Source organism: Xiphophorus couchianus, chromosome 12, assembly GCF_001444195.1.
Source record: "Xiphophorus couchianus chromosome 12, X_couchianus-1.0, whole genome shotgun sequence".
Classification (NCBI taxonomy): domain Eukaryota; kingdom Metazoa; phylum Chordata; class Actinopteri; order Cyprinodontiformes; family Poeciliidae; genus Xiphophorus; species Xiphophorus couchianus.
In genome coordinates this window covers 14,912,452-14,936,297 of record NC_040239.1, presented here as the reverse complement: position 1 = coordinate 14,936,297, position 23,846 = coordinate 14,912,452, and the positions used below count along the sequence as shown (strand labels likewise).

Genomic DNA, 23,846 nt, shown 5'->3' with positions numbered 1-23,846 from the left:
TTCCACCAACTCCACAAGATTGCTGGCAGGTCACTTCACTACTACCCTGAGGTGAATGGTTTCACATGCATGTGCGGGACTCAACTTTAAGAATGCAATGCTTTTTACCTTTGCATTTTGATAGCATTGCATATTAACACAGTCTTAAAGCATGACATAAGATTGCAGTGCAGACTGTTTTGTCACCTGCTCACGTCTTTTTGAGCGTCTTCCCTTTTGAGTTCAATTGTGTTTGTGTTTGTTACTTACCCTGGAGATGGTGAGGGGCATGTTAAAGTCCTTCCCTCCTTGTAGCCTGAAACCCCAAGGGGCCGGCCCCAACAGAGTGACGCTGTAGTTCCCGCTCATGGTCTCTTTAATTAGTATTGATCACAAGAAAAGATGCTGGTAGCAGGAAAAACAATACACAAAAGATCAAATAATTACCCCTTGATTTTTAAAGGTCTGCTAAGTTGCTTCAAGACTGCATTTGAGATATGACAGAAAAAAATTGTTTTTGGTACAGTACAGAAACAAAAGAAGTGAGATGAAAAATTCAATGGATAAAAATGTCAAGGGAAGAATGTAATATTGAGATTTAATTTCACATCTTTTTATCTAAAATAGATTAAAGTTTACTTTCTAACATTTTTATGTTTTTATTGAACTAGTCACTTTTTCTGCAGAAGGTTGCTAAGTTGTTTATGTAAGACATGTCTAGTTGTCCTAAAAAAGATCTTTATATGGTAAACATTTATACATCTGTATTTTATTACTATTTGGTGTCATTATAGTGCAAACTTAAGGAACTAACCTCTTCAATGGGAATTCCAGAGAGGACAACAACTCCAGTCAGGCACTAAAGATGGTGTAATTTCCAGTTTCCCCTGCACTCCTCCCTTTTTTAGCAATCCCACCGTGTGTGAGAAAGCCACAGAGGGATGCAATGCTCTTTTATACTATAGTTAATGACAGTGGGAGGGGAAAGGTGGAGGAGGGGAGAGAAAGGAGGTAGGGTGGGGAGATGAAGAATGGGCAGAGATTGGGAGGGGAGAAAAGAGGAGGAGATTCAGTAAGGGGAGGAGAAATGAAGGAGATAATAATGAAGGGTGAGATTAAGGTATAAAAAGCAACGCACTGAGGGGGCAACACAGGGGGGGAAACATGGATTATAGAAAAGAGTGTGGGAGCGTGATATGCAGAGAAAATGACAAGAGGAGGGAGGGGAGACACAGGAGGGGGAAGTTGGGAGCAAAGAGGGGACGGTTTATCTTTCATCTGGATATTTTGGGAACATGGAGTCATTGCTACGGGCCGCTTCCTTTAAGGTGAAACGAGCCGTAATGAGATCAAGACCAAAGAACACACCCCAGAGGCTTCAATGAAAAGGTTTCCCTGAGCTTGATGAAGTCATATAAACAAAAGATTTTCTCATTCCTGTTAGAAATTTGTTTCACTGCTCCAGCGCAGTCGTTCCAACAATAACGCAAAGGGTAGCAAGTTGTTAATCGGAGCTCTTTATTTAAGCAGGTCTGTTTTAATTCTAGTATACATCCTTCATGGGAATATAGAGTATTTTCTCAGCTTTCCTGTCTTTAAAGGCTAAAGAAACACAATTATACAATCAAGAAATTAAATTACATAAACCCCAGCATGTTCCCTTGTGCATTTTGGCTTATACACAATCTGGAGTCAATTGCAAATTTTCCCTTTATTTGTTTTTCTGTTCCTCATTATTTTTCTCCTGACAATTAGCAGTTCTTCTCCCTTTGTGCTGGATTTTCTTCACTTTATCTTTTTAGGCCAGACAGATCAATATTGACTTTGTAGTTATACCCTCATAACACTGGCTTAATTAGATACTTATGTCATTCCTGACTTGATCCTGTCTACAGTACACGTTCACACTGAGCCTACGTCCTGGCTCTGGATGGTGTTCACTGCATGCCTTAGAACAGCCAAATGAACACTCTGAAGGGAGAAGCCAACATAAAGACTGAAATGAAAAGGTAGTTTTGTATTGCATTTTTAAAATGGTGCATATGGTTTAGTTCACACGTGTACCTACTCCATTTCAGTGACTTACCTAAAAGAGATCCCACTGAACAAGGAGGCAGGAGAGTCATTTTCTCCTCAAGAAAAGAAAAATGAAGCAACTAAAAATGAGGAAAAAATGAGTCAGAGAGAAAGAAATTTCTAATTACTTTCACAAAAGCTTAAAATTGATCAAATAAAGACCATAACCACTAATGAGAAGGGCTGATTCTAGTTATTATATAACCATTTAATTTTCAAAGGAGCTGAGTTAATGAGCTGAATTACGTATCATTTAATTCAACTCATTAACTAGAGAATATTTTCAGGGAGTACCATGCACCAGAAAGACACATGATAACGTTACATAATACAAAGTGCAGGATTCATCAGTGTTGAACAGAGAAATGACACCAGTGAAATACTCTCTGTTTTTCATACATTAAGGAACCCCTTTGATGAGGAGCTCTTTATTTTATATGGATATATGATCGTATTATGGACATAATTGTATATTTGTACGAACAATATTATTACATAAAGCCCTGAAAAGACATATCTGGCAGTACTTGACATCCACTTTCAGTTCAAGATGGGAAGTGGGGCCACTCATTATAATCTGTTGCATTTTAATTTTAATTTTTGAAACAATAAACCTGCATATGGTATGCCATGGGCCTTGTCTTATCTTATAAATAACCACGTTGGGCCACCATGGGCAAAATGCAAGGACTGGTCCCAGTCCAACATTTGCTACATAATTTTGAGGATAATGATGCACACAGAAGCATTGCACAGACCTTTGACTGGTTTCAAAGTGAGCACCTCTACTATTGGTGGCTTTGCAAGGCAGGAGAAGCAAAAGAATAGTAACACAGGAGAAAGTCTGCACATACATCACAGTGAGGAATCTACTGGAATAACAACAAATCCCATCGTAAATTTATAACATGTTGTTGGTAGATATGATATCACTGTAAGTTTGTAAAGTGAAGAAATCCTTAGAACAGGTAAATTTTTGGCTGTTTACAGTAAATCATGTTCAAAGTAACAAAGATTTTATTTGTAAAATACAACAATGTAAAAGCAAATATTAATCAGCCACATTTTTACAAAAGACCATTGCTAAGTATGTTAACTTAATCCCATTAAATCAACATCCTTGTCACCATGATAAGGTTAAGTTAGCAAAATAAGAAGTCACTTGAATCTGAATTTTGGAGTACATATGAATGAATGAATGAATGAATGAATGAATGAATGAATGAATGTTTAGCATTATTTTTAATGAATGCACTGGTTTTGGTTCTGCTTCTTTGTTTCCCTTGATGGTCTTTTTCAGAAAAGGGTTTTGATCATCGCCTTGTACTGTCAAATATGGCCAGAGGCTAAAATCTGTTGCAAAGAGAACAAAAGGGACGTGTGGGACATGGGATAATTATACCAAACCTTAACAATAGAGAGAGAGCAGAAGCACAAAAACTCAGACACCCTACAGTCTTTTGTCCTGTCCAATGGTCTATTCCAGTCCCCATATGCTCACTTCTCTGCTTGCTTATAGATCACAGCTCATCAGCCCGCTGCCAGACACACACGCCAGACACACACATGGTCACACTGATACTAATAGGATGATAATCTACCCCTCTGAATGATGTGTAATACATCAGTCACATAAGGAAAGAGGTACCCTCAATCACCATTCTCACAGCTGTACCTTTAAGCCTAACCCATCCGGACACATTATATACACACATGTTCACAACTTGATGGTGAATGCAATATCTGTTGTATATAAATCCTTCTTTCCAGGTTAAACCAGGGACAACAACAGAGGTCTAAATAGTTTTTATGTAAATTAGTCTGAGATCTTTTCTAAAGAATGCTGTGCGGCGCATTGAGCTCAGCAACATTCCTTTCTACTCTTGCATGTTATGGTTTTAAAAAAAGTTTGACTCGCAAAAATAAAATAAAATAATGTTAAGTTCATGGGAGGAAATATTTTCTGTAAAATAAATGAAATATTTTGTAATATATAAAATAATTATATTTTCCAGACATGTCTGTATTTACAGTATCTACAAATAGCAAGACAAACACCAGTGTAGATGTTTATTTTGGGGAGTGTACTTTGTCTGCCCCCAGTCTAATCAGTCTGACCCTTTCAGACTAATATAAGCCTACAGCTAATCCCTTCACCCGTCTTTGTACAGTGAATCACCCACAGTTTGTTTAGTCTCTGGGGTTTTTGTAACATATAGCACTTTATTTGTTGTTGTTGCAAATTTGTAAAACAATTGAGACATTTTACTTCAATAACATACAGTATGTGCAAAATTTTTGCACATATGTTGCAGGATCCCAAGTTATTAGTGTCTATAACTATGTGCAAAAATTCAGAAACAATCCTGTTATAAGTTTTTTTTCCTCCTTTTTAAACACAATCACTCCTCAGAAGTGTTTTCTCTCACAGGGGAAAACATTTTCCCTTTCTTATCTGTCAAGCTGTCAAGAATGAACAGACAAGCACACCAGAAGACATATATCTCAGTGCTAAATGACAGTTTAGCTCAAAACACGGGAAAGAGAGAAAGAAATCTGCTTTTAGGACCTTAACCAGCAGGTGATGCAGACACAGACACAAGCAGCACTAGGACCTCATGTAGATGCATCTGCTCAAAGCATGGGTCAGAGGTAGGCCATTATAAGAGAGACATTTAAAGCCAAGTGTAATGTTTCCTTTGGGATTTAAGGAGCACACATGTCAAATAGACCATCCAGCACTTCAGACTGTAGGCATCAGCTGCTCAAAATCAGTCTGTCAGTCTTTAATTTGGAAGCTAACTAACTAAAAGATTCAGATTTATTCTTATCCCAAATGGGCAATTGATGTTACAGCAAGTATAAAACCTAAAAGACAAGGTGTCAAAGATTCCAAAAGGGCATGAAATACACATCAATACACAATGGAAAGACTACAGCAGTGTATTTAATTATTGACTGACAATGGCTACACTAAATCAGGTGCAAGTCCCCCTACCTTGTCCTGCATTAAACAGAGATATTGCTGTAGGAACAAGAGTGCTTGTACCTGTTACCTTTTATACTAAGAAGTCTGAGCCTGATGCCAGAAGGCAGAAACTGGAACTCAGCATGTAAAGGATGAGACGTATCAGCAATAATGGCTTTACTTTTCCTAATGCTTTGTTTTTTACACAGTTCTGCAAGGGAGCATTGTTCAACTCCTAAGATCTTATTGCTACTATGTATTACTCTGCTAAGGGCATTTTTTGACCTAATACTAAGATTTACAAACCAACAGAGGAGAGAAAAAGTCAACACAGATTCAATATACGATCTATAAAATAGGATCATCAATAACTTATCAACTTGAACAGTGGTACGGCTAGAGAGTGATGCTTGCCCATGTATCATCACATAAACAAAACAAACAAAATAATAGATTTCATATGAACGCTTTTAAAAGTATCTAATTAAAACTGCCACAATTTGTTGTTAAATACTTCTGCTTTTCTTTTGTGAAAAGCAGTATGTAGCAGTGGTTTAAAATCTCTACAACGTGATCTGTGTTTGGAGTGTTATTCCTCGAAAGATTACAATTTTTGGTTCTCAATTGAGGTACTATATCAGAAAGAGCCCAATGTTTAAAATAATTCATAAATTGCCACTTAAATATATGTGTAAAAATATTTTTTTAAATTAATTTATAAATTGTATTCAAATAAAATCATTAATTATTTTTATTTGATTATATTATATATTTTATTATATATTTGATTATTTATAAATTATAATTATTTTACTATGGATTTAATAAATGCTTAAAATGATCCATATTTATTTATTTGCTCATTTTTTTAATTTATTTTATGTAATTTCAGTTTTATTCATAAGATGGCATATATAAAGATTTATCTGAATTGTAGTACTTTGGGCACTGAATGGTTCCTCATCATTTACCTGCAGAGAGAGAATACGTTGTTCCTCATCAATATTCAGAATCAGCAGACGTCCTTTCCCTCATTCTTCTTCCTCTGTTATTAAACTAGTGAACTCACATTGTTGTGTCATGGCCTTTGGTAGTAACTGACTCTTTAGTGTTTAACACATTAACTTCAAAACTGCAAAAGAGACAACCGTATGTTTAGCAGTGCAAAAATTGAAAAAGCATTGGGTCTAACTGTGAGAAAATCTTAGCTTTCCTTAAAGTCATTAGAGGTTAGATAATTTTGACTATGGGAACTTGACCACAGTCAATTTTCCCAGTATTACAGCTTAGAATTGACTGCAGTTAATACTGTAATATGTGCTGATTATATTAAATACACATGTTTTCATACAAAGCCTTAAGCGCTTTGATTTTATTGTAGCTACAAACTGACACTTTGTTATTCTTTACCTAAAGTACATTCACTCAATGTCATGACCCAGGCTTCGATGGAAAAGGAATTATGCATGGTCAGAGCTCTCCACCAATTTCAGGAGAATGTGTTTTCATAAAACAGGAATAGTCAACAGGCTTATCAGCTGCTATTCTGAGCTGTATAAAGCAAACAGAAGAGGGTAAAAATTAATACAAGAGACAAGGAAAGAGGAGAGATAAGGCTTGGAAAAATGAAGAAATTTATGTTATGAAAATTATGAACTGATCAAACCTACTATCAAAGTAAAGGTAACAACATTTTTGACAGAAAATTGTTTGACAAAACATTGTTTGTTAAAATGTTAGCTTTAGGGGCATTGATAAATGGTACTACTGAGTAAATTTCACTTCAAAATCCATGGTTTTGAAACAGAGATCTTGCTGAATCCAGCCAAATGTTTGCATTCATGGAAATTATATTTTTGTTTTTGTTAAAACATGTAGAGCAGTCGCCACACATTATCTGCTCAATGCCTATTTTTAACAAACCTCTTTGTTAAGCATGTATCTTTGGATCTGAAGAAACTTAGTTTGGTTAGTATCTTAAAGTTAGTATTTAAGAGACTGAGTTTTTTGTATGAGTCACATCATTTTAAACCAGGGGTGTCAAACTCAATTTCACCAAGGGCCACTTCAGCATATTGGCCACCCTCAATGGGCCACATTGACGGTATAAATCAGGAATGCCCAAGTGCAGTCCTCCAGACTGCAACTTTTAGATGCGTCCCTGCTAAAACATACCCCGGACAAAAAGTTGACTTCCCTCATTAACAGCAACTCAGTTCTGTAGAGGCCTATGAATGAGTCAATGATCCAGGTGTGTTAGAGAAGGAACGCATCTAAAGTTGCAGTGATAGGTCTGGAAAACTAGACTTGGGCAACCCTAGCATAAATGTATGAAAATACAATGTTAAAATAAATTAAACAACATCTCATATTGTTAAATAACTGATTTTATGTATTCAAGTTTTAAATATTACATTTGCATGGATGTAAAATTACTGCTCAGTTTAAAAATTACAGTATTTTTAAACTGAGCAGTTTAAAAATATGCTCAGTATTTTTAAACTGCTCAGCTAAACTTCGCTCTTTAGCTTGTTAGCTTGTCGATGTTTCAGTTTTATTCGCTGGGAAAATTAATCTTTGTCTGCTTTAAAGATAAGCAGACAAAGAATAAAAACAAGTTTTGATATTAACCCTCAACTTCATTCACAAAACTCTTTCGTTATTTATTACACAATGAACATGTATTTCACATAAGAACAAAACAATTAGGTGATGTTGCCTGTCCTTGAACACAAAGCTGATCCTCTTCACCCTGCCACCAACTCACACACATCCTCATTGTGTTGTGTTGTGTAAATAAACACAAAACAAAACACAAGCAAAATCAATAAACTATATGCATATTCCAGTATACTGAGTTTTGGTTTTACATTAATTCTATTTAAATTTAGTTTGTTTGTGCTTACTAATGTTTTCTGGCCGGATGTCTGGCACCGTTTCCCCCTGGTCAGTTCGTCCATGTCTGGTTTTAGTTCTATTCTGTGGCAATCCACAAAATGGCGTGTAGGTTCGCGATCTGGTCTTGGTCTCGTTTAAATTCATTATTGAAAACATCTGTTCGCACAGATAGGTGCTTCCAAACGTGGACAAAACACGAGCTGCATGGAGTCGAAGCTGTGGCATCAAATCAGGGGGCAGGAGATGGTAAAAATTAGTGATGGTGAGATGAAGCCTCATGAGGCATTGAACCACTTGAGCCAATTGGTTCGAGAAAGGGTTCATTTCTTGAGGCTTCATGTGCACACGAAACCACCTACTGGCCAGGTGTATAATCACAGCCAGCTGTATCTTAACACGTGTGATGCATTGAATTTTTGTCTATTATGGCTCTTGGGAAGGACTTCACAAAAGGTGTAGGACGAAATCATTTGTCTACATAAATTATGTATACACATATGTGTATAATAAAATATTGTTTGAATGCATTCTCTGTGTGTAATTATTCCCAAAATAGTAGTGTCATGTGATATGGCATGTTGTGTAATAATGTTTTTCTATAACTCTAGAAAAATGGCCTGGGCTTAATCAGGCAGAGGACAGTGAAAGTGCTTGTGGAACTAGGGAGGGGGTGGTGAATAGGCTAATGCTTGTGTAACTTGGATGATTTCATGCATTTTTATTAAGAAACAACAATTTCTCCACAGTTTTTGGTTTCAAACGATTTCTCTTTTTTGACACTACATGGATGAGGTGTTATTATTGTACCCCAACTCCTTGGAGCACAATAAACACCTCACCTTTACAGAAAATAAGAAACAGTGAAAAATACAGTTCCTCATAAGCAAACCTAATGCATCTGCAAATGTTCAGTTCACCTTACCTTACCTTGTGAGGGCTTATCAAATCGAAAGATGAGGGAAAATCCTCCTCTTTCTCGCCGGCTCCATCCTTCTCCTATCCTGTCCTCGCGCTCCTCTCTCTCTCTCTCTCTCCTAAACTCTCCAAACACCAAACTAACTGTCTCAAACTAAATAACCACTATCCAAACTCTGCTATCAAACTATCTAAACTCTATCCACTCTCTCAACTGACCGCAACTCGTCTACAACAACCCACATTTTGAATGGAGCCTGTGGGGTTTTTAAAGCTGTCAAACCCCGCGCCAACATCTGAGCCACTTCCCGAAGCAGTCACGTGGTACAGCCAGGCAGCGAGGCTTCGGACGTCATCGTTTTCGGCTCCTCCCCTAAATGAAGCAAGCCTCGATACGCGCTTTACGGAAACGCCCCCTCCATTACTCGACACACGCCTCGAAGCCTCGGCACATCACGTAACATCACTAGTAAAAATCCTCGACTGAAACATCACGGAACTTCGCTCTTTAGCTTGTTAGCTTGTCGATGTTTCAGTTTTATTTGCTGGGAAAATTAATAATCAGCTTGAGGTGACTCTGCTGCACTCTAGTGGCGAGAAGCCGTAATGTTGGCTGGTAGCAATCGGAAGGCATTATGGGAGATGTAGTTTGTAGTCAATTCGTGCTCAAAACCTATTTTAAGTCATTCAATGGGGCTGTAAAACTGTGGTGGGGAGAGGGCCACATAAAATGACGTAACGGGCCACATGTGGCCCGCGGGCCTTGAGTTTGACACGTGTTTTAAACCTTATATGGTTTTGTAAACCAGATGATTCCCGAAGCAATAAGTCTGGTAATTTATATTTTCTATTACCTTAGAAATCATGTTTGTGAGTGGGGTCAGTAATATCTTAAAAAGGCTTTATACTAATCAACAAGGAATCCCACAGTAGCCTTATTATGACTGAGCTGTGTAATTATTTTGTAGAGTAAGCATTTAGTGATGCCTCCATTTCTGATATATCTGCATCAGTGAGTTCTCTGTTCTTGTCTAATTGCTTTTATTTATGTGTAAAAATGCTTCTCATTTTAGTTGCAATGTCATTTCTGTTCCTGCTTACAAAAATCAAAACTTGTCAGAAGTATCTTGATTCATTAGTACAGTGAGTCTACCACCAACAATTTAGGCAAGGTCAGTAGACATAATAGAAAAAAAGATATCACACTTCAGTTTTTGTAGCATCCACTTAACGTATTATGTCAAGAAATGTAATATCCTGTATTCACTGATGTTGCTTTTGTGACAATACATACTTGATTGTGGGTATTCATTTAACTAATTAAAATTTTTTTGTTTCAACATTTGGTTTGGTTTGTTGTTTTTCTGAATGATAAGGAGGGAAAATAGAAAAAGCTCAGAAAAAAACGCTCCATTCTGAATGTTGTTCTCTACCTCCCTCTGCTGGCCTTTCGCTGTCATTATTTTCAACCAGGTTTGCTTTGACAATATAATCAAGTAGTACACTATTTAAAGAAATGTTTTATGAGAATAATATATTTAGGATAAGACTTTGTCTGTGTCTGATCAATTATAATTGTATCACGTCTCAGAAAATATTCACACTAAAGCCCTCCCAAGGCATATATGTAATGCAACCAGTTATTTTTTAATAGAGATTCTTCTTCATTTTTCAATTAATGTATCCTGCTGTTCATTGCTTTATGTTCATTATGTAAAGCACTTTAAATTTCCCTTGTTGCTAAAATGTGATATTCAAATAAATTTACCTTGACTTTACAGGAGAGGCTTTTCTCTCTGGCTGAAAGGTGCTACAAAAAATAAAGTTGCGTTGCCTTGCCTCTGAAAATGTTTAGTTGATAGGCTTTTGTAGTCCTACTGACCACTCAATTGTTCAGTCACTTTCACTCATTTGCACTTACAACCGCTCCCACACACAGTCCAAAAATATCCATAAGAAGTCAAGTCCCTTTAATGGAAGTGAATTTGACACATTTGGTTATCTCATCTGTTTTTGTCTGTTTTGTCTGTTCATCTGTTTTTGGCCGTGAAATGGACTGCTGACCTGTTAGACAAGTATCACCCCTCCCACTCAGGAATGGCGTTAGCCCCCGTTGACCCAGAAAAGAGCACAGTGGATTTGGTAGATAAGTGCACATTTGGATGGAGGCAAAATTTTCCAATATTTCTGTCTCTGCAAGCCTCAAATCATAACAAAGTTTATATTAGTTATCCTTGAATAGCAAAACATTTTCAGTTAGCAAAAATGCAAAATTTGTGTTTCATTTCTGCTTTAGAAAACTGTGATTATATCAAATATGCAAAAAAAATACATCTTTTGGTTTGCACATGGCTTCAGAGACAATTTTACTGCTGACTAATTGGAACATTCTTTTGTAGTCATATTCTGTTCAGCCTGGAAATCATTGGTTGTGACAAGTCTTTCATTGTTCGCTGACCTCCTACTGTGTTTTGTGCTAATATTATATTTTCAGCAACAAACATTGCTTGACATTGCACACGTAAAAGTCAACGAGAATATTTCCCCATCACCTTTAGGCAATAATTAAAGACGAGGATGGAATTCAAAACAGGTTTATTAAACACATAATTTTTGTTTGAAAATAGTTTTCATTAGGTCCATGGAGCATTCTTTGGTTGGCAATATAAATATTGTCTGTATATCGATATTGACATCTTTTTACATTTTTAAAAATGAGAAAACGTTTATTAAAATGAAGAAACAAATCAGAACATACAGTAGCAACAGTATGACATTTGAATCTTTAAACAACTTATCTACAGGAAATTACAGAATAAAATGTAGGAAACATTGATTTCAAGAACAGATGGTAAACAGGTGGAATTTAAGACTACATGGAAAGAGTAACAGTGACATTGATATGAAGAAAATGTGCAAACTATGCAAGGTAAGATGTAGTATTTCTCATGAACGGATGTACTTTTTACACAATTTACAATAATTTCATCTTTTGACTTTTAATCTACAGAGATTGGAAAGAAAATAAGCTGTGGTATACATAGAAACAGGCCTCAACAAGATGTAATAATGGCTAAAACAGTTTGCTAAAAGTAATTGATTCATAAACATACACATTATCCTTATCCAAACCAAAGCTTTTGTGAAGTTTTTTAGGTTTTGTGTTTACTCACTTTATTGTTCAGTTGTTGCAAAAAGGTTCTGGTGTTTCCGTGTTCCACTCAAGTCTGTTGGATATTTTTATTCACTAAATGTTGGCTTGTGAGTCCTCCGTGGTGTCAGTTGTCAGAATGATGTGAAAATGGTGGCAGATGGACATGCAGTAAGAAATAAATCAATTTGAACAGTAGAAAACCTCTTGAACGGTGGAGAGTGTAAGACTAGCAGCCTTGATCTTTTGGTGAAAAACAATTAAAAATATTTCAGACGTGCTGATGAGAAAGGAAGCCAATAATTTGCTGTGTATTTTATAAAAACAGTAAATCCCACCCTAGGCAGCTTATTAATATCATTACCAACTGGGTCTTGCATTTTTTAAATATTTTTGTCTTCCACGCAAGTTCCTATCAATATATTTGGATCCACAAATCTATAAACGACCAAGTTCTTTAACAAGGACATTTTGATATTTACCTTTCTTGTAGGATGTTACCAGTCTTGTACTGGCCAATATAAAAAATCCAGGTCATATACAGAAATATGTATGTATTGAATTCATTCCAGCTCAGACAGGTTAATATTCTATTACCTACATTACAATTCAATCCCAGTTATGAAATAATGACGTTTTGATGTGCTTCTGAATTGCTGAGATGAACTTACATCTCAACAAATTACACCTCAAATGATTTACATTGTTGCCACTGTTTTGGAATGACCAACTACAACAGAGCAGCATCAGAAGAGTGAGCATGGAGAGAAATATCATGGTGTTATGGGAGATAACCTACCTTTCCTGAGGGTTTGAACTGCTTCACTTTTCATTACACTGCTGAATTGTTGCCAGTATAAATCTGGTCCATGTGGCCTAAAGAAGCTAGCACAAGATAAAAAATTAATATCTGAGCTTCAAAGACACAGTTAGAACATGATATTGTTTTGCTTTCCTTCAATTTCTTATTGATTTTAAGGAGTAAAGGGAAACAAAAATATTGTATCTCTATATCTCCACTCTTGTCTGATTTTCAGCATTTCTGCTCCATTGTCTGATTTCATTAAAAAATAGTAGAAGGAGAATATATTGAGGATTTTTTCAGTCCAGATAAGCTTTTTGTGTGGCACATCAAGCTTTGAAAAAAAATACAGTTGTTGTTTTTCTGTGTGTGAGAACTCAAAAAAACGCCTTGTATGCAAAGGCGAAACGTCTTTTACATCAATCTTTCCAAGCCAGAGAACTTTTTCTTGCTTAATCTCACAGATTTTCTTCTGCTCTGCCGTTTCTGTGGTAAAAGTCACAAGCAGGACAATTCAACATGCTGCTTGGTATGGGATGTTGACCTCTGTCCATTTGATAGTCCAAAGCATGCATATTTCCATCTGGTCAAGAGAGTAGTTTCACTGCCTCAAATACTTCTGTTGAAAAGTTCAGACTGACAAAGACATTGTTTTCCATTGCTTCAATATTATCTTCGAATCGAACACTATTGGAACTGATGATGCTGCTTTCAGAGGTGGGACTGATGACAATTATGCGAGGAACACCCTGAGGAGACTTTGGTTCAGGGTAGGGTTTTTTCCCAAGATTCAGGGAATCAAAAGAGCTGCTCTTCTGGCTGTGCAGTCGATCCCTGATGTTGCTTTTATCATTGCATGTGTTTGAAATCTCATCGCTTGCACTTTCACTGCGCCTCCTGGTAAGAACGAGTAAAGGTAGAGTAGCAATAGTCAGAGAGCTGGAAACCAGGTCAGGGTCGCAGGTGCTAAGTGGATCACTCATAGTAGGTGGTTGCTGTACATATGGACATAATAAAGAAAAATTATGTGTTAGATTTGAGTTTTGCTAGAGCAATAATATCCAAAACAAAGTAATAACTGAATGAATTGCATTATCTCACCTTCTCTGATGTGTATTTATTTATTTTCTGCTCTGATGGCCTCTTATAGGACCTGCCTCTGTCCGACTGCCTGTATGATGACATGTTTCTGAAGGAACCTCCTGATTTCCTCCCCAGATGTTCCATCTCCATATCCTTCAACATCTGTTAAAAATTGTCAAAAGGTTTGCTTCTACTTAAGCTTTGGAAAAATAGTGCATGTGCTTAGTAAAAACAGCTGTAAAAAGATACCAAAAGTATCTTTTAGTACAAAATAGAAAAAAAATTAAGTACAGTCATGAAAGTCTTGCAATCAAGTGGCAAAGACAATGGAAATTGCTTTAAAAAAAGCATGCTAAATGATATTTGTCATAGTTCTTTCAGATTAAAGGCAATAAAACTCATAACTGTGGGCAAATGTAGAAATGTGTGCATCATTACCGTATCAAAGCGTTTGGGCATAGCATTAATAAAATGAGTGCGTGAAGCGTTGGACTGTCTGCTGATGATGGAGTCCCTCATAGAGGATTCACTGATGGAGTAGGACAGGCATTCCTTTCTGGGAGCCGGAAACAAAAACCACAGACAGGGCACCTTTTCTGCCAGAGTCATCCTGTTGAGTTTGAGAATACACATATATACATACATTAGGTACATGGTGTCGAAACTAGATATTGTGTGCAGTATATACAATTAAAGTTAGCCTTTTTCTCTCTCACTCACTTATGCAAGTGAAAAAAATCTATTTTTAGTCATTTGTGATTATCAAAATGATGAGAGAATTTCTAAACTATTCTTTATTTTCTTTTAAGTCAGAAATGTACATACATTTAGATAAAACTACTATATCTTTGAGCAATTTTGGAAAGCTTGGCTGCTGATGTAATGATTTTGTAGGAATCTAATTCACACCATGTATATGTTAAAAATGTGCATTCTGTGGATTTATTTAGGACATTACCACAGACACAGCTTCCCTCTGTGACTTCATGGGAAACTCTCAAGAAATCAATTAAGATATTGTGGACCTTAACAAGTTTGGTTCATTGTAGGGTATATTTTCCAGATTCCTAAGGACTCAAAGTTCATCTGTTCAAAAGATTACACAAACATCAACACTACAAAAAGGTTAAGACCTCATGCTGCTGAAGAAGGAGATGCAATGCATCAACAATTGGTCCTGGGTTCAAATCCTGGCTGAGGGTCTTTCTACCTGGAGTTTGCATATTCTACCTGTGTGGGTATTTTTCCCATCTACTCTGGCTTCCTCCCACTGTCCAAAAACATGACGGTTAGGTCACTTATCTCTAATAATTATCATTAGTCAATTAATGAAATTTTGTGGGAGCCACAACAAAATTCAGTCCCCACAAGAATTTTAAAAACCTGACTCGTTTACACCAGTTCTGCAGGAGGAAGGGGCCAGAATTTCAGTAAACTATTGTGAGAAGCTTGTGGAAAGGTACCAAAATATTTCATTCTTTTCAGATACAAAAAATGATCTCATCTATTTAAGTAACATTTACCACATAAAAATTATTTTGGTAATCCTAACTGACCTAAAACTGGAGGCTGATTTAATGTGGGTGTCTTTTCACACTTGTGTCTAGCCATTCTAGAGTGAGAAAATGACAATTTTAGCAATCCTGTAACAATAAGTATATAAAAGGGCAGGCAATAACAAAGCCTCTTTACTGGTTACCTGTATTTGTTGTGTATAATGGCATAGATAATTGGGTTATAGATCGTTGATGCCTTTGCAATGACTGCAGGGACGGCCTTGGAGTATGGTGATAAAATGTTGGCATAGCTGAATGAGACAAAAGAAAACACATTTAAACCTTCTCTCTGTGCAATACAAGCATAATTCTAGTTCATTTAGCTATATGCAGCTCTTTGTTTTGCTTTATAATATAATATCACATCAAAACTCAGAGATCCCTCTGATTTTTCAGTTTTGTGACACAATGAGAGGTCATATCTGGGTAGAGATTAACTACTGCCATCTGCTAGGGACGGTTGCTTAAATCCATCTGATCAGGTTTGCTCAAGTGCTTAGATGTGTTTGTGTGTTTGCATGCATTGGCCACCGTCCCCAGAGAATAACCGAGAAAAAAAAGATGTGATTTCAGACTAAAACAACTTCATTTTAATCCAGCCTTTAACCAAAGATACAAGAGGCTTACTGAAGGCTGAGATGAGAATAAGAGGACAAATGTGCAGATTCAAAATCTTCAACTTGTCTCATGTTTCATCAAGATGTACTTTGCTTCCTGGTGACACGGTAGCATGTACTGACTCATCAAAAACCTGCTTCAGAAATCGCCTTCAGTCCCAGTAAAATAATTCTTAGCAAAATGCCTGTGACAATTGTAATCTCTGTAATGGATGTCTTAATATGTTCTTGCACTACAATACATCTTCCTCATTTGCTGTTAAAAATATATTCTCCGCTTTGGTTTCATTGTTGAAGACTGAAAAGTTGTCTCTGTGAATTCAACATGTTGTTATTCCAATATTAAGAATATGTAATATTGTCTTCTATAATTATAGAATGCTCTCTCATAAGTGTTACCAGCTAGATTAATGTATATTCTTTTAAAAACTGGCTTTGCATGCAATGCAGCTGTTCATTACAAGTGACTCAAAAACAGTCTTATGATGTTGTGGATTATATATATATTACATTGCAGCTCTGTTCCTCTAATATAAACAGGAATTATTAGAAAATCTCTTGCACTGTACTTTAATATCTTAGATAAAAAATAAATAAAAAATGTTGACTGTTTTTTCTCTGTTTTTCTTTCGTTCGTGTGTGGAGTATATGTAATCCCAGACATTGCAATGCAACATTAATTTCTACTTTCACTTTTGATAAAAGATTTGCATCCATGGCAACTGCCTTTGTTTTTAAATCTACTGAACATTTTCCTTACTAGTCTCCTAAATAACATATATGTGAAATTGGTTGACTATTGTGAAAAATTCATTCCCTACAGCTCCAAAACCTTTTTAAAAAATCCATAAATTGATCTTACCCAGCCCAAGAAATCAATGTGACACAGGCGTACGGTGACCAGGAGAGGACATACACCACAACGACAACAAAGGCAATCTTTGCCAATTTCCACTCACTCCTGATGGACCTTTGTTGGATAAGAGTGGTTTTTCTGACCTGAGTGCCCAAACGTTCAACCTCCCTGTAAGTGAAGGACAAAATAAGCAGTTAAATGAAAATGTAGGTAGTTTTTGTGATGATCTTCTTTTTTTTTTTACAATATATAAACATGTATGTGAACATATTTATGTTACAGTACCTGCCAGTCTTTCGGATAGATAGAAACATTCGAAGATAGCAGAAAAAGATGATTCCCAGTGGTATAAAAAAGACAAAACAGCAGAGCATCATGGTGTAGCTCCTATTAGCTGTTGTATATGTAACATAATCCCATGTGCAAGATGTCATCAGTCCCTCTGGAATATAGGAGCCTACAGGGTTAAAGGAGCACCAGATTAATGTTCAGAGAAAGCAAGATCAAACTGATTGTGTTCCTTTAGGTAGATGAATTACCATCTGTTAGATACAACATTTTTCTAAAGAGTTTTTGTTAACAGGTAAACATGCACATGTACTGATTTCTTTAAGTCTATATGTTATTAGTAGAGCATCTTCATTTCTACTAGAGTCAGTTTTGTCGGTTTAATGCGATTTGAATATTTATTTTTTTCCTAAAGCTGCTATTCATTGAATCCTGTTACTGTATGTATGTTAATTTTGATGCTCTCTTATCTCACACCATGTGTATTGGGATAAAAGGTGTGAAATTCAATGTTTATGTGCATCAGGAAGGTATATTAATTTTGCTGTGATTTCAATGTCTCATTATTATGTTTTCCATATTTCAGGAGTAACTGACTTTCTAGATATTAATATTAAATGTCTTATTAGGTCCACTTAACTGGGAGATTAATTAGAAAATAAGTCGGATGATATCATTTCAAAATTTTAGTAAGTGGAGCAACTTTCATTACAGCAGACAACGTGTCTGCATAGTGTAGCAAGAGAATAAGCAGAATCATGATAGTCTTTTCTTTAAAATTTGTGTGACAGTAATGAAAATTTTATGATTAAATTTGCAATATGTTCAAATAACCTTTGTCAGATTGGCTGAGCCGGTAAACAAACTATGTGTGCTACAGTAAAAAAATGAGTAATAAGGTGATATTTTCTCAAAGCTGTACATTTTCCTACTTACTCCAGCCTACGAGAGGAGCCAGACTCCAAGCCAAAGAATAAAACCAGATGAGAAAGATGGCAAAAATCGTTCTCCGTTTTGAACCCCACTTCATGGTCTGCAGTGGTCTGGTGATGGCCAGATACCGTTCAATCGATATGGCCAGAAGGTTTATCATGGAAGAAATGCCAAAAAGGGCACCACAGAAAGCATAGACTTTACACCCTACAATAAAAGAACACACAACAAAAAACAAAAATAAATTATGACTAAATAAATGCCTCTCTGACACTTTCTTTTCAAAATAAAAATCAAACTCACCAATGTCTCCAAACATCCATTCCTTGTAGAGGCAATTGACAAAGAAGATGGGCGACTGTGTGAAAGCCATCAGGAAGTCGCTCACCGCCAAGTTCATAATGAAGTAGTTTGGGAGTTTACGGAGCTTTTTGTTGCTATTTAAATGCAAAAACAGGGAAAAGCGGAACATTTTGAGAAAAGCAATGTTTTTAAGATGGAACTCACTTTTCTGGAAATTCTGGTTGTAGTGGTAATTTGTTATTTTTATGAGCAGATCAGTTATTGTGTGATGACCATGTCCTAAATTGAACAAATTAAATAAAAATAAAAGAATCCTCAGATTAAAAAGACTCAAAAAAGCCAACTGCTTAAACTTCTGGGTTCTAAATAAAGCTCTACAGATAATTCAGTATGCTTAGAAATGGATGGATGCATGGATGGATGGATGGATGGATGGATGGATGGATGGATGGACGGACGGACGGACGGATGGATAAACCTGAGCTAGTTTTATCTGTTACGTTTAAGCAGGTGATGAATCCCATCTCAGTCGATAGGAATTGTTTGAAGAGTTTACGTAATTTATTTTTTATTAACCAAAATGTAAAAGCCACTACTACTGCGAATATGGCCCAAACGATTGTCTTATTCTTGAGCAACTTAAAATAGAAAGAAAACTTTAAAGGACAATCCAAATGTTCCCCCAAAATAAAACAAAACATGTTGAGTTAGTTAGGTGGAAGTTGTAAAGTGTGTCTTCAACCGTCTGTCACTTTTGACCTTCGAAGATGGACAGTGTGTTTTTTGTAACTGCCTCAGTTGAAGAATTACATCACTTGTCTGACTGAATTTCCACAGGCATTTGTCAGAGTTGGCATTAGTCCTCCTCCTTGAAGAGGAGTTCTTGGATGTGCTGTTGCTTCAGTGTGACCTGCAAACACTGCCCAGAAGAAATGTTCATCCTTTATGTAGTACAATTACACATTTTCCTTAATAACTAATGCATTTTAGTAACCGTAACATGACTATGAAAACTTATAATTGTGTGACAAAATAGTTGTAGCTGCTGGAACTTCTTGTCTTTTAAGGTAGTAAACATCTTTAAATGAGATGCTTAATTTTTTTTAAATTAAATAAAGCAGTTCATTTTACCAAAATATTCATCAAGTTATATCAAAATGAATGTAAGAATGTAAATCAAACTTCTCTGAACCACATATGGACTGCCCACTATATCAGGAACACTCATTACATAATAAAATACATTATCAAATTAGGTCATCCTTCTTAAATTTAAAATTGAGCAGGCTAACACTAATTTTATTGAAATCATACAAACAAGTGGTACTGTTTTCAGTGTTCCTAAAACTGAAAACATACTCAACAAAAACTTGTTGAGTATGAAAAGTACTCTAAGTAATTCTGAGACAGTAGTGTTTTGCATGCTTGTCCTTCAGCCTGTTTACAGTGTCTGCCAAGTGTAGCAACCAAATACATTTTTTTTACCTCCAAAAGATTATACATTTATCCACATCTTTTAACAGGGTTATTATAAATGCAAGTTTCTGTAGATTGCAATCTAGAATTTTATTTTTTAAACATGAAAAGGTCCAGAAAAAGACCAATTCTAACAAGATGCTGTTTTTGGTTTGTTCGTTTTTTAAAATCAGGATCTAAAGTTATGTTTACTTCTGGCTAATCTTTCTCTTTATGTTTAAATATCTGAAACAAATTCTATAGTGTTTTAATGTGTTAAAGAGATGGTGATTGGGAACTAGTTAGAAGGCGCTCATGTTGTGCACAGTACTGTTAGGTTGATAGAAATGATGATAACCTGAAATGTGGCATAAATCTGCGATCATACAAGATGATTCAAAGTGCTAGTTTGCTTTCCCAGCTCTTTACTAATAAAAATCTTAAATAAACGTATGGGTCTCCAGCTAGAACTGTTAGAATTAGTCATCTTACAAATGTTAACATTTGAATTTATATGTTAATTTGTGTGAATTTCAGTCAGTACATACATAGGTATCCGTAAGAAATTTAATTAACTGTATCACCTCTTTTCATGTGTAAAAATATGTGTTTAATGTATAAACATAACAAAATTCCCTCTTTATAAGTTAGAAATTGTTTGTAAGTAAAATACATTTTTCTAAGATGTGATCACATGATGTGCATTTGTGATTGTTAGAACTCAAATTGTCTGCACAACAAAATAGAGAAAGAATCTAATCTTGTCCATTTATAGACAGATGGAATATGAGAGCTCCTGACAATCCCCAGGACACACACACACACACATGCACACGCAAACACCCACACACACGCATGTACACGCCCACACAGAGACACACAAACTGACCCAGTTTCTGTGGAACAGTTAACATCAGTAGCACAAATGACAAGTCAGTTTCTCCAGATCATATGGCATGTAATGCACATTCTCCCTCCAGGACTTCCAACAGAAACTTAACTTTAACTTCAAGAATGACTCATCTCCGAGAATGACGCATCAGATAAAAAAAACAAAAAAACATCACCTAAATCTGACTATACGTATAGCACATCCGCAATTAAAGTAACTAAGTAAAAGTAATGGCCTGTTCCAGATATTTTGTGCCCTTGTGCTATGGGAAAAGCTCATTTTTGAACAGTTTATGCATTAGAGAATACTTCATTGGTAAAATTGCTCATGCTTAACAAATTTAAATGTGTCTGGTAAAAAGACTTATTGCTATTTTAATTTATGTACGGCACAAAATCTTCATTGAGCCTTCACATTTATATCTAAAAACTTCAGGAAAATTAAAGTTTGTAAGTGTAAAAATAAACCTGATGAAAGTGGAATTCAGTGTTACTATAATTATTGTGGACAATAATGTCACATTTAGATAAGAAACGTGTATTTACATTTGAATAACAGGGGTGAAATATTTTTAATCCTTTTTGTTTGTTATTTGTTTGTAGTAAAATGTTATATTAAATTAATGGCTCTTGGTCTGTTGAAAAAAATATGTTGCTACTCCAATTATTTTAGTTGGGTTATGCATTAAAGATTGAAGAATGAAAGGGCTACTTATGAATAACTGCCAGCTTTCTGGAAACCTATACAAAATTGAATAACAATATTCTCTATTTTTCCTGATCTCTTATGATAACCTAGTTGGTCAAAATTCTCTTTTCTTATTGCTTGATACCTATTTTATCCAAATAAAAATGAACTCATCACAAATTCATTAAGCCTTTTTTGAAGACAGTAGTATCCTCATTCTGTATTGTTTTGTGTCATAACAATAGCAGACCCATCTAAGCAGGGAAATGATGTCCCTGCTTAATACGTCTCCAAGACATTCGCTCTCAGACCTCTGTTGGACTTTTTAGAATGATATTTTACATTTTAAAATGTAAAGGGCTATAAAAGTGGAATGTAACATTGATATTTGAATTCTTAAAGTAAAAAAAACCAATAAAGAATCTCTTTTGGACTCACCTGTAGAAAGCAAACATAACCAGGGTATTCCCAGTGATGCCAAGTGTCCCAATTACAAAGACGAAGAAAGCGACGACATAGTGAGCATGGTCGGGCACATCAACCTTGCTATACAAGCTTCTCTTGCTGTGCGCTTCCTCGGGCTCCATACTCTCAATGTTCCAGATGATTCAAACACCTTGGCAGGATTTCCAACTTGAAGGTATATATTAGTTGGTAATCCCATTCTTTCTGCCAGAGTTGAGCCTCCATGGCTTTAGTATTGGTGGTGATACATGACATCCTGAAGTCCCAATTTTTAGAGTTTACTTGAATTATTTTTCAATCACACAGGTTGCTCCCATTCTACTCCATCTGTCCAGAATTTGCTAAATTTAACCAAAGTTTTCTGCACTATATTTGTTGCCAAGCTGATAAAGCCATTTCATTTCTGTAGCCTCCACTTTCTTAATCCTATTTTACTCTGCAGTTCAAAAACTCATCTTCCACGTGTAGTCCTCAAGCATTTCCTGTTGATACTGCATGAACTGAAATTATGATTTCATTCCAGCACAATAAAGCCGACCCTCGCTCCACAATGTCACTGTCAGTCCAGTCAGTGTTTGCCTGCAACCTCTTCAGCCATCACACCCAGCTGTGTTCCCAGCTGTGAGTCAGTGGCTTGACGTTGGTTATCTCTTAAATCAGTGACTTCTAACCTCTCGTCTCTTTCTATCTGTTCATCTCCTCCACTGTCCCGTGTTGCTCTGGGATGCAGTTCGCTCTCTTTCTCACATCACTCAGTCTCCCACCCCCGCTGCCAAGTAATATGGCCCAGCCCTGAGCTCTAACCCTTTAACTACCACATTCTTACATAACATGGTGCTCACAGCACATATTAACAACCAATTAAGCTCAGAAGTATGTCAGATATATTGTTATTGGCATGTTATTTGTAATTCAGTGATACTTACCAGTGAAGTGGACATGTGGACATGAGGATATGTTATTGCGCTTAGAGTGAGACTACTCAGAATCACTTATTTGGCAAAGAATGACGAGACGGAGAGGATTAGCTTTTCACATATGGTAAAGCAGATTGGTTTCATGACGAACCATGTATATCTGAAAAGTTCTAAATAAAGTGATAAATAAACTACATTATCTACATTGTCTTAATGATCTGTGAACATGTTTCAGTTAGTCACAATATATGCTAAAGACAGCAAATACATCTACAGTATATGTTCACATTAATCTCATTTAATTACACAGTGGATTTTTTTAATATCTGGAATTTCTATTGGATCACCTTTTGAACAAACATGAACAAACTCTACAATATTAATTGTACAACTGTTACAAATGTAAAAAAAAAAACGTAAAAGAAAATAAAAAGCAAAAAAAAAAAAAAGTCCATTGGTTGGTCAGTGCCTATCATACTTGACATATTTAACAAAGAGAGATGAAGAAAACAGTGGAGCTCAAACAGAGATGTCAACTAAGCCCCTAAAGCAAGAGGAAGTCTTAATCTGGATAGTGGTCATGCATATGGCTGAATGTTTGATCTGTCTTGGAAAAAACTATCTGGCTGTAAATGTGCGATGTGTTGTTTTTGCAAGTGTGTGATTTTACGCCTCAGCATTTTGTTTCTAGTGTTGTACATGCTTATCAAAAAGTAGACGGACGGATGAACGTTAAGGGATTAATGTCGCCACTTCCACTGAGCCGGTCACAGCTGCTGTGACATTTGCATTTCAGCTGGGAATTATGCATCAATAAATCTTTTGCTGCTGCACAAGAAGACCCGCTATTCAGCTGTGTTTTATTCAAAGTGTAGTGCTGAAATGTTAAAAACATGTAACCTTACGGCACTTAGCATGAAACACAAACAAACATACACAAGCCTAATTCAAACTGAGCTGGATTTGAGTCAAATGTTACTAAAATTATCCAATTCAGTCAAAGTC

General features: G+C 36.0%; 2 protein-coding genes across 5 annotated transcripts in view; both read right to left on the bottom strand.

The window, feature by feature from the left end:
* The window catches only part of LOC114154867 (PDZ and LIM domain protein 5-like), a 52,752-nt gene extending 51,825 nt beyond the window's left edge, over positions 1–927 (bottom strand). For all 4 annotated transcript variants that reach the window (XM_028034324.1, XM_028034326.1, XM_028034327.1 and 1 more), the window contains exons 1-2: positions 794–927; positions 250–384 (exon numbers count right to left, since the gene is read on the bottom strand). In XM_028034324.1, the coding sequence (XP_027890125.1) occupies positions 250–348 (99 nt within the window). In that variant the 5' untranslated portion in view covers positions 349–384; positions 794–927. The remainder of the gene's footprint in view (positions 1–249; positions 385–793) is intronic.
* Positions 928–11,414: 10,487 nt separating this feature from the next.
* LOC114154026 (melanopsin-A-like) lies at positions 11,415–22,628 on the bottom strand. The gene is made up of 9 exons (XM_028032772.1): positions 21,898–22,628; positions 18,426–18,559; positions 18,126–18,329; positions 17,187–17,358; positions 16,908–17,069; positions 15,572–15,679; positions 14,311–14,482; positions 13,891–14,034; positions 11,415–13,784 (listed from the first exon to the last, which is right to left on the bottom strand). Exons 1-9 carry the CDS (start codon positions 22,044–22,046, stop codon positions 13,377–13,379), a joined length of 1,653 nt encoding a protein of 550 aa, XP_027888573.1. The 5' UTR covers positions 22,047–22,628; the 3' UTR covers positions 11,415–13,376.
* Between the last annotated feature and the right edge of the window lie 1,218 nt (positions 22,629–23,846).

Excerpts from the sequence above, each read along its gene's own strand:
- LOC114154026 (XM_028032772.1), bottom strand. The coding sequence starts at position 22,046 with ATGGAGCCCGAGGAAGCGCACAGCAAGAGAAGCTTGTATAGCAAGGTT. Across the intron at positions 14,483-15,571 it reads ATTATACACAACAAATACAG|GATGACTCTGGCAGAAAAGG; the intron begins GTAACCAGTAAA and ends CAAACTCAACAG. Across the intron at positions 14,035-14,310 it reads TGCCCAAACGCTTTGATACG|ATGTTGAAGGATATGGAGAT; the intron begins GTAATGATGCAC and ends AATTTTTAACAG.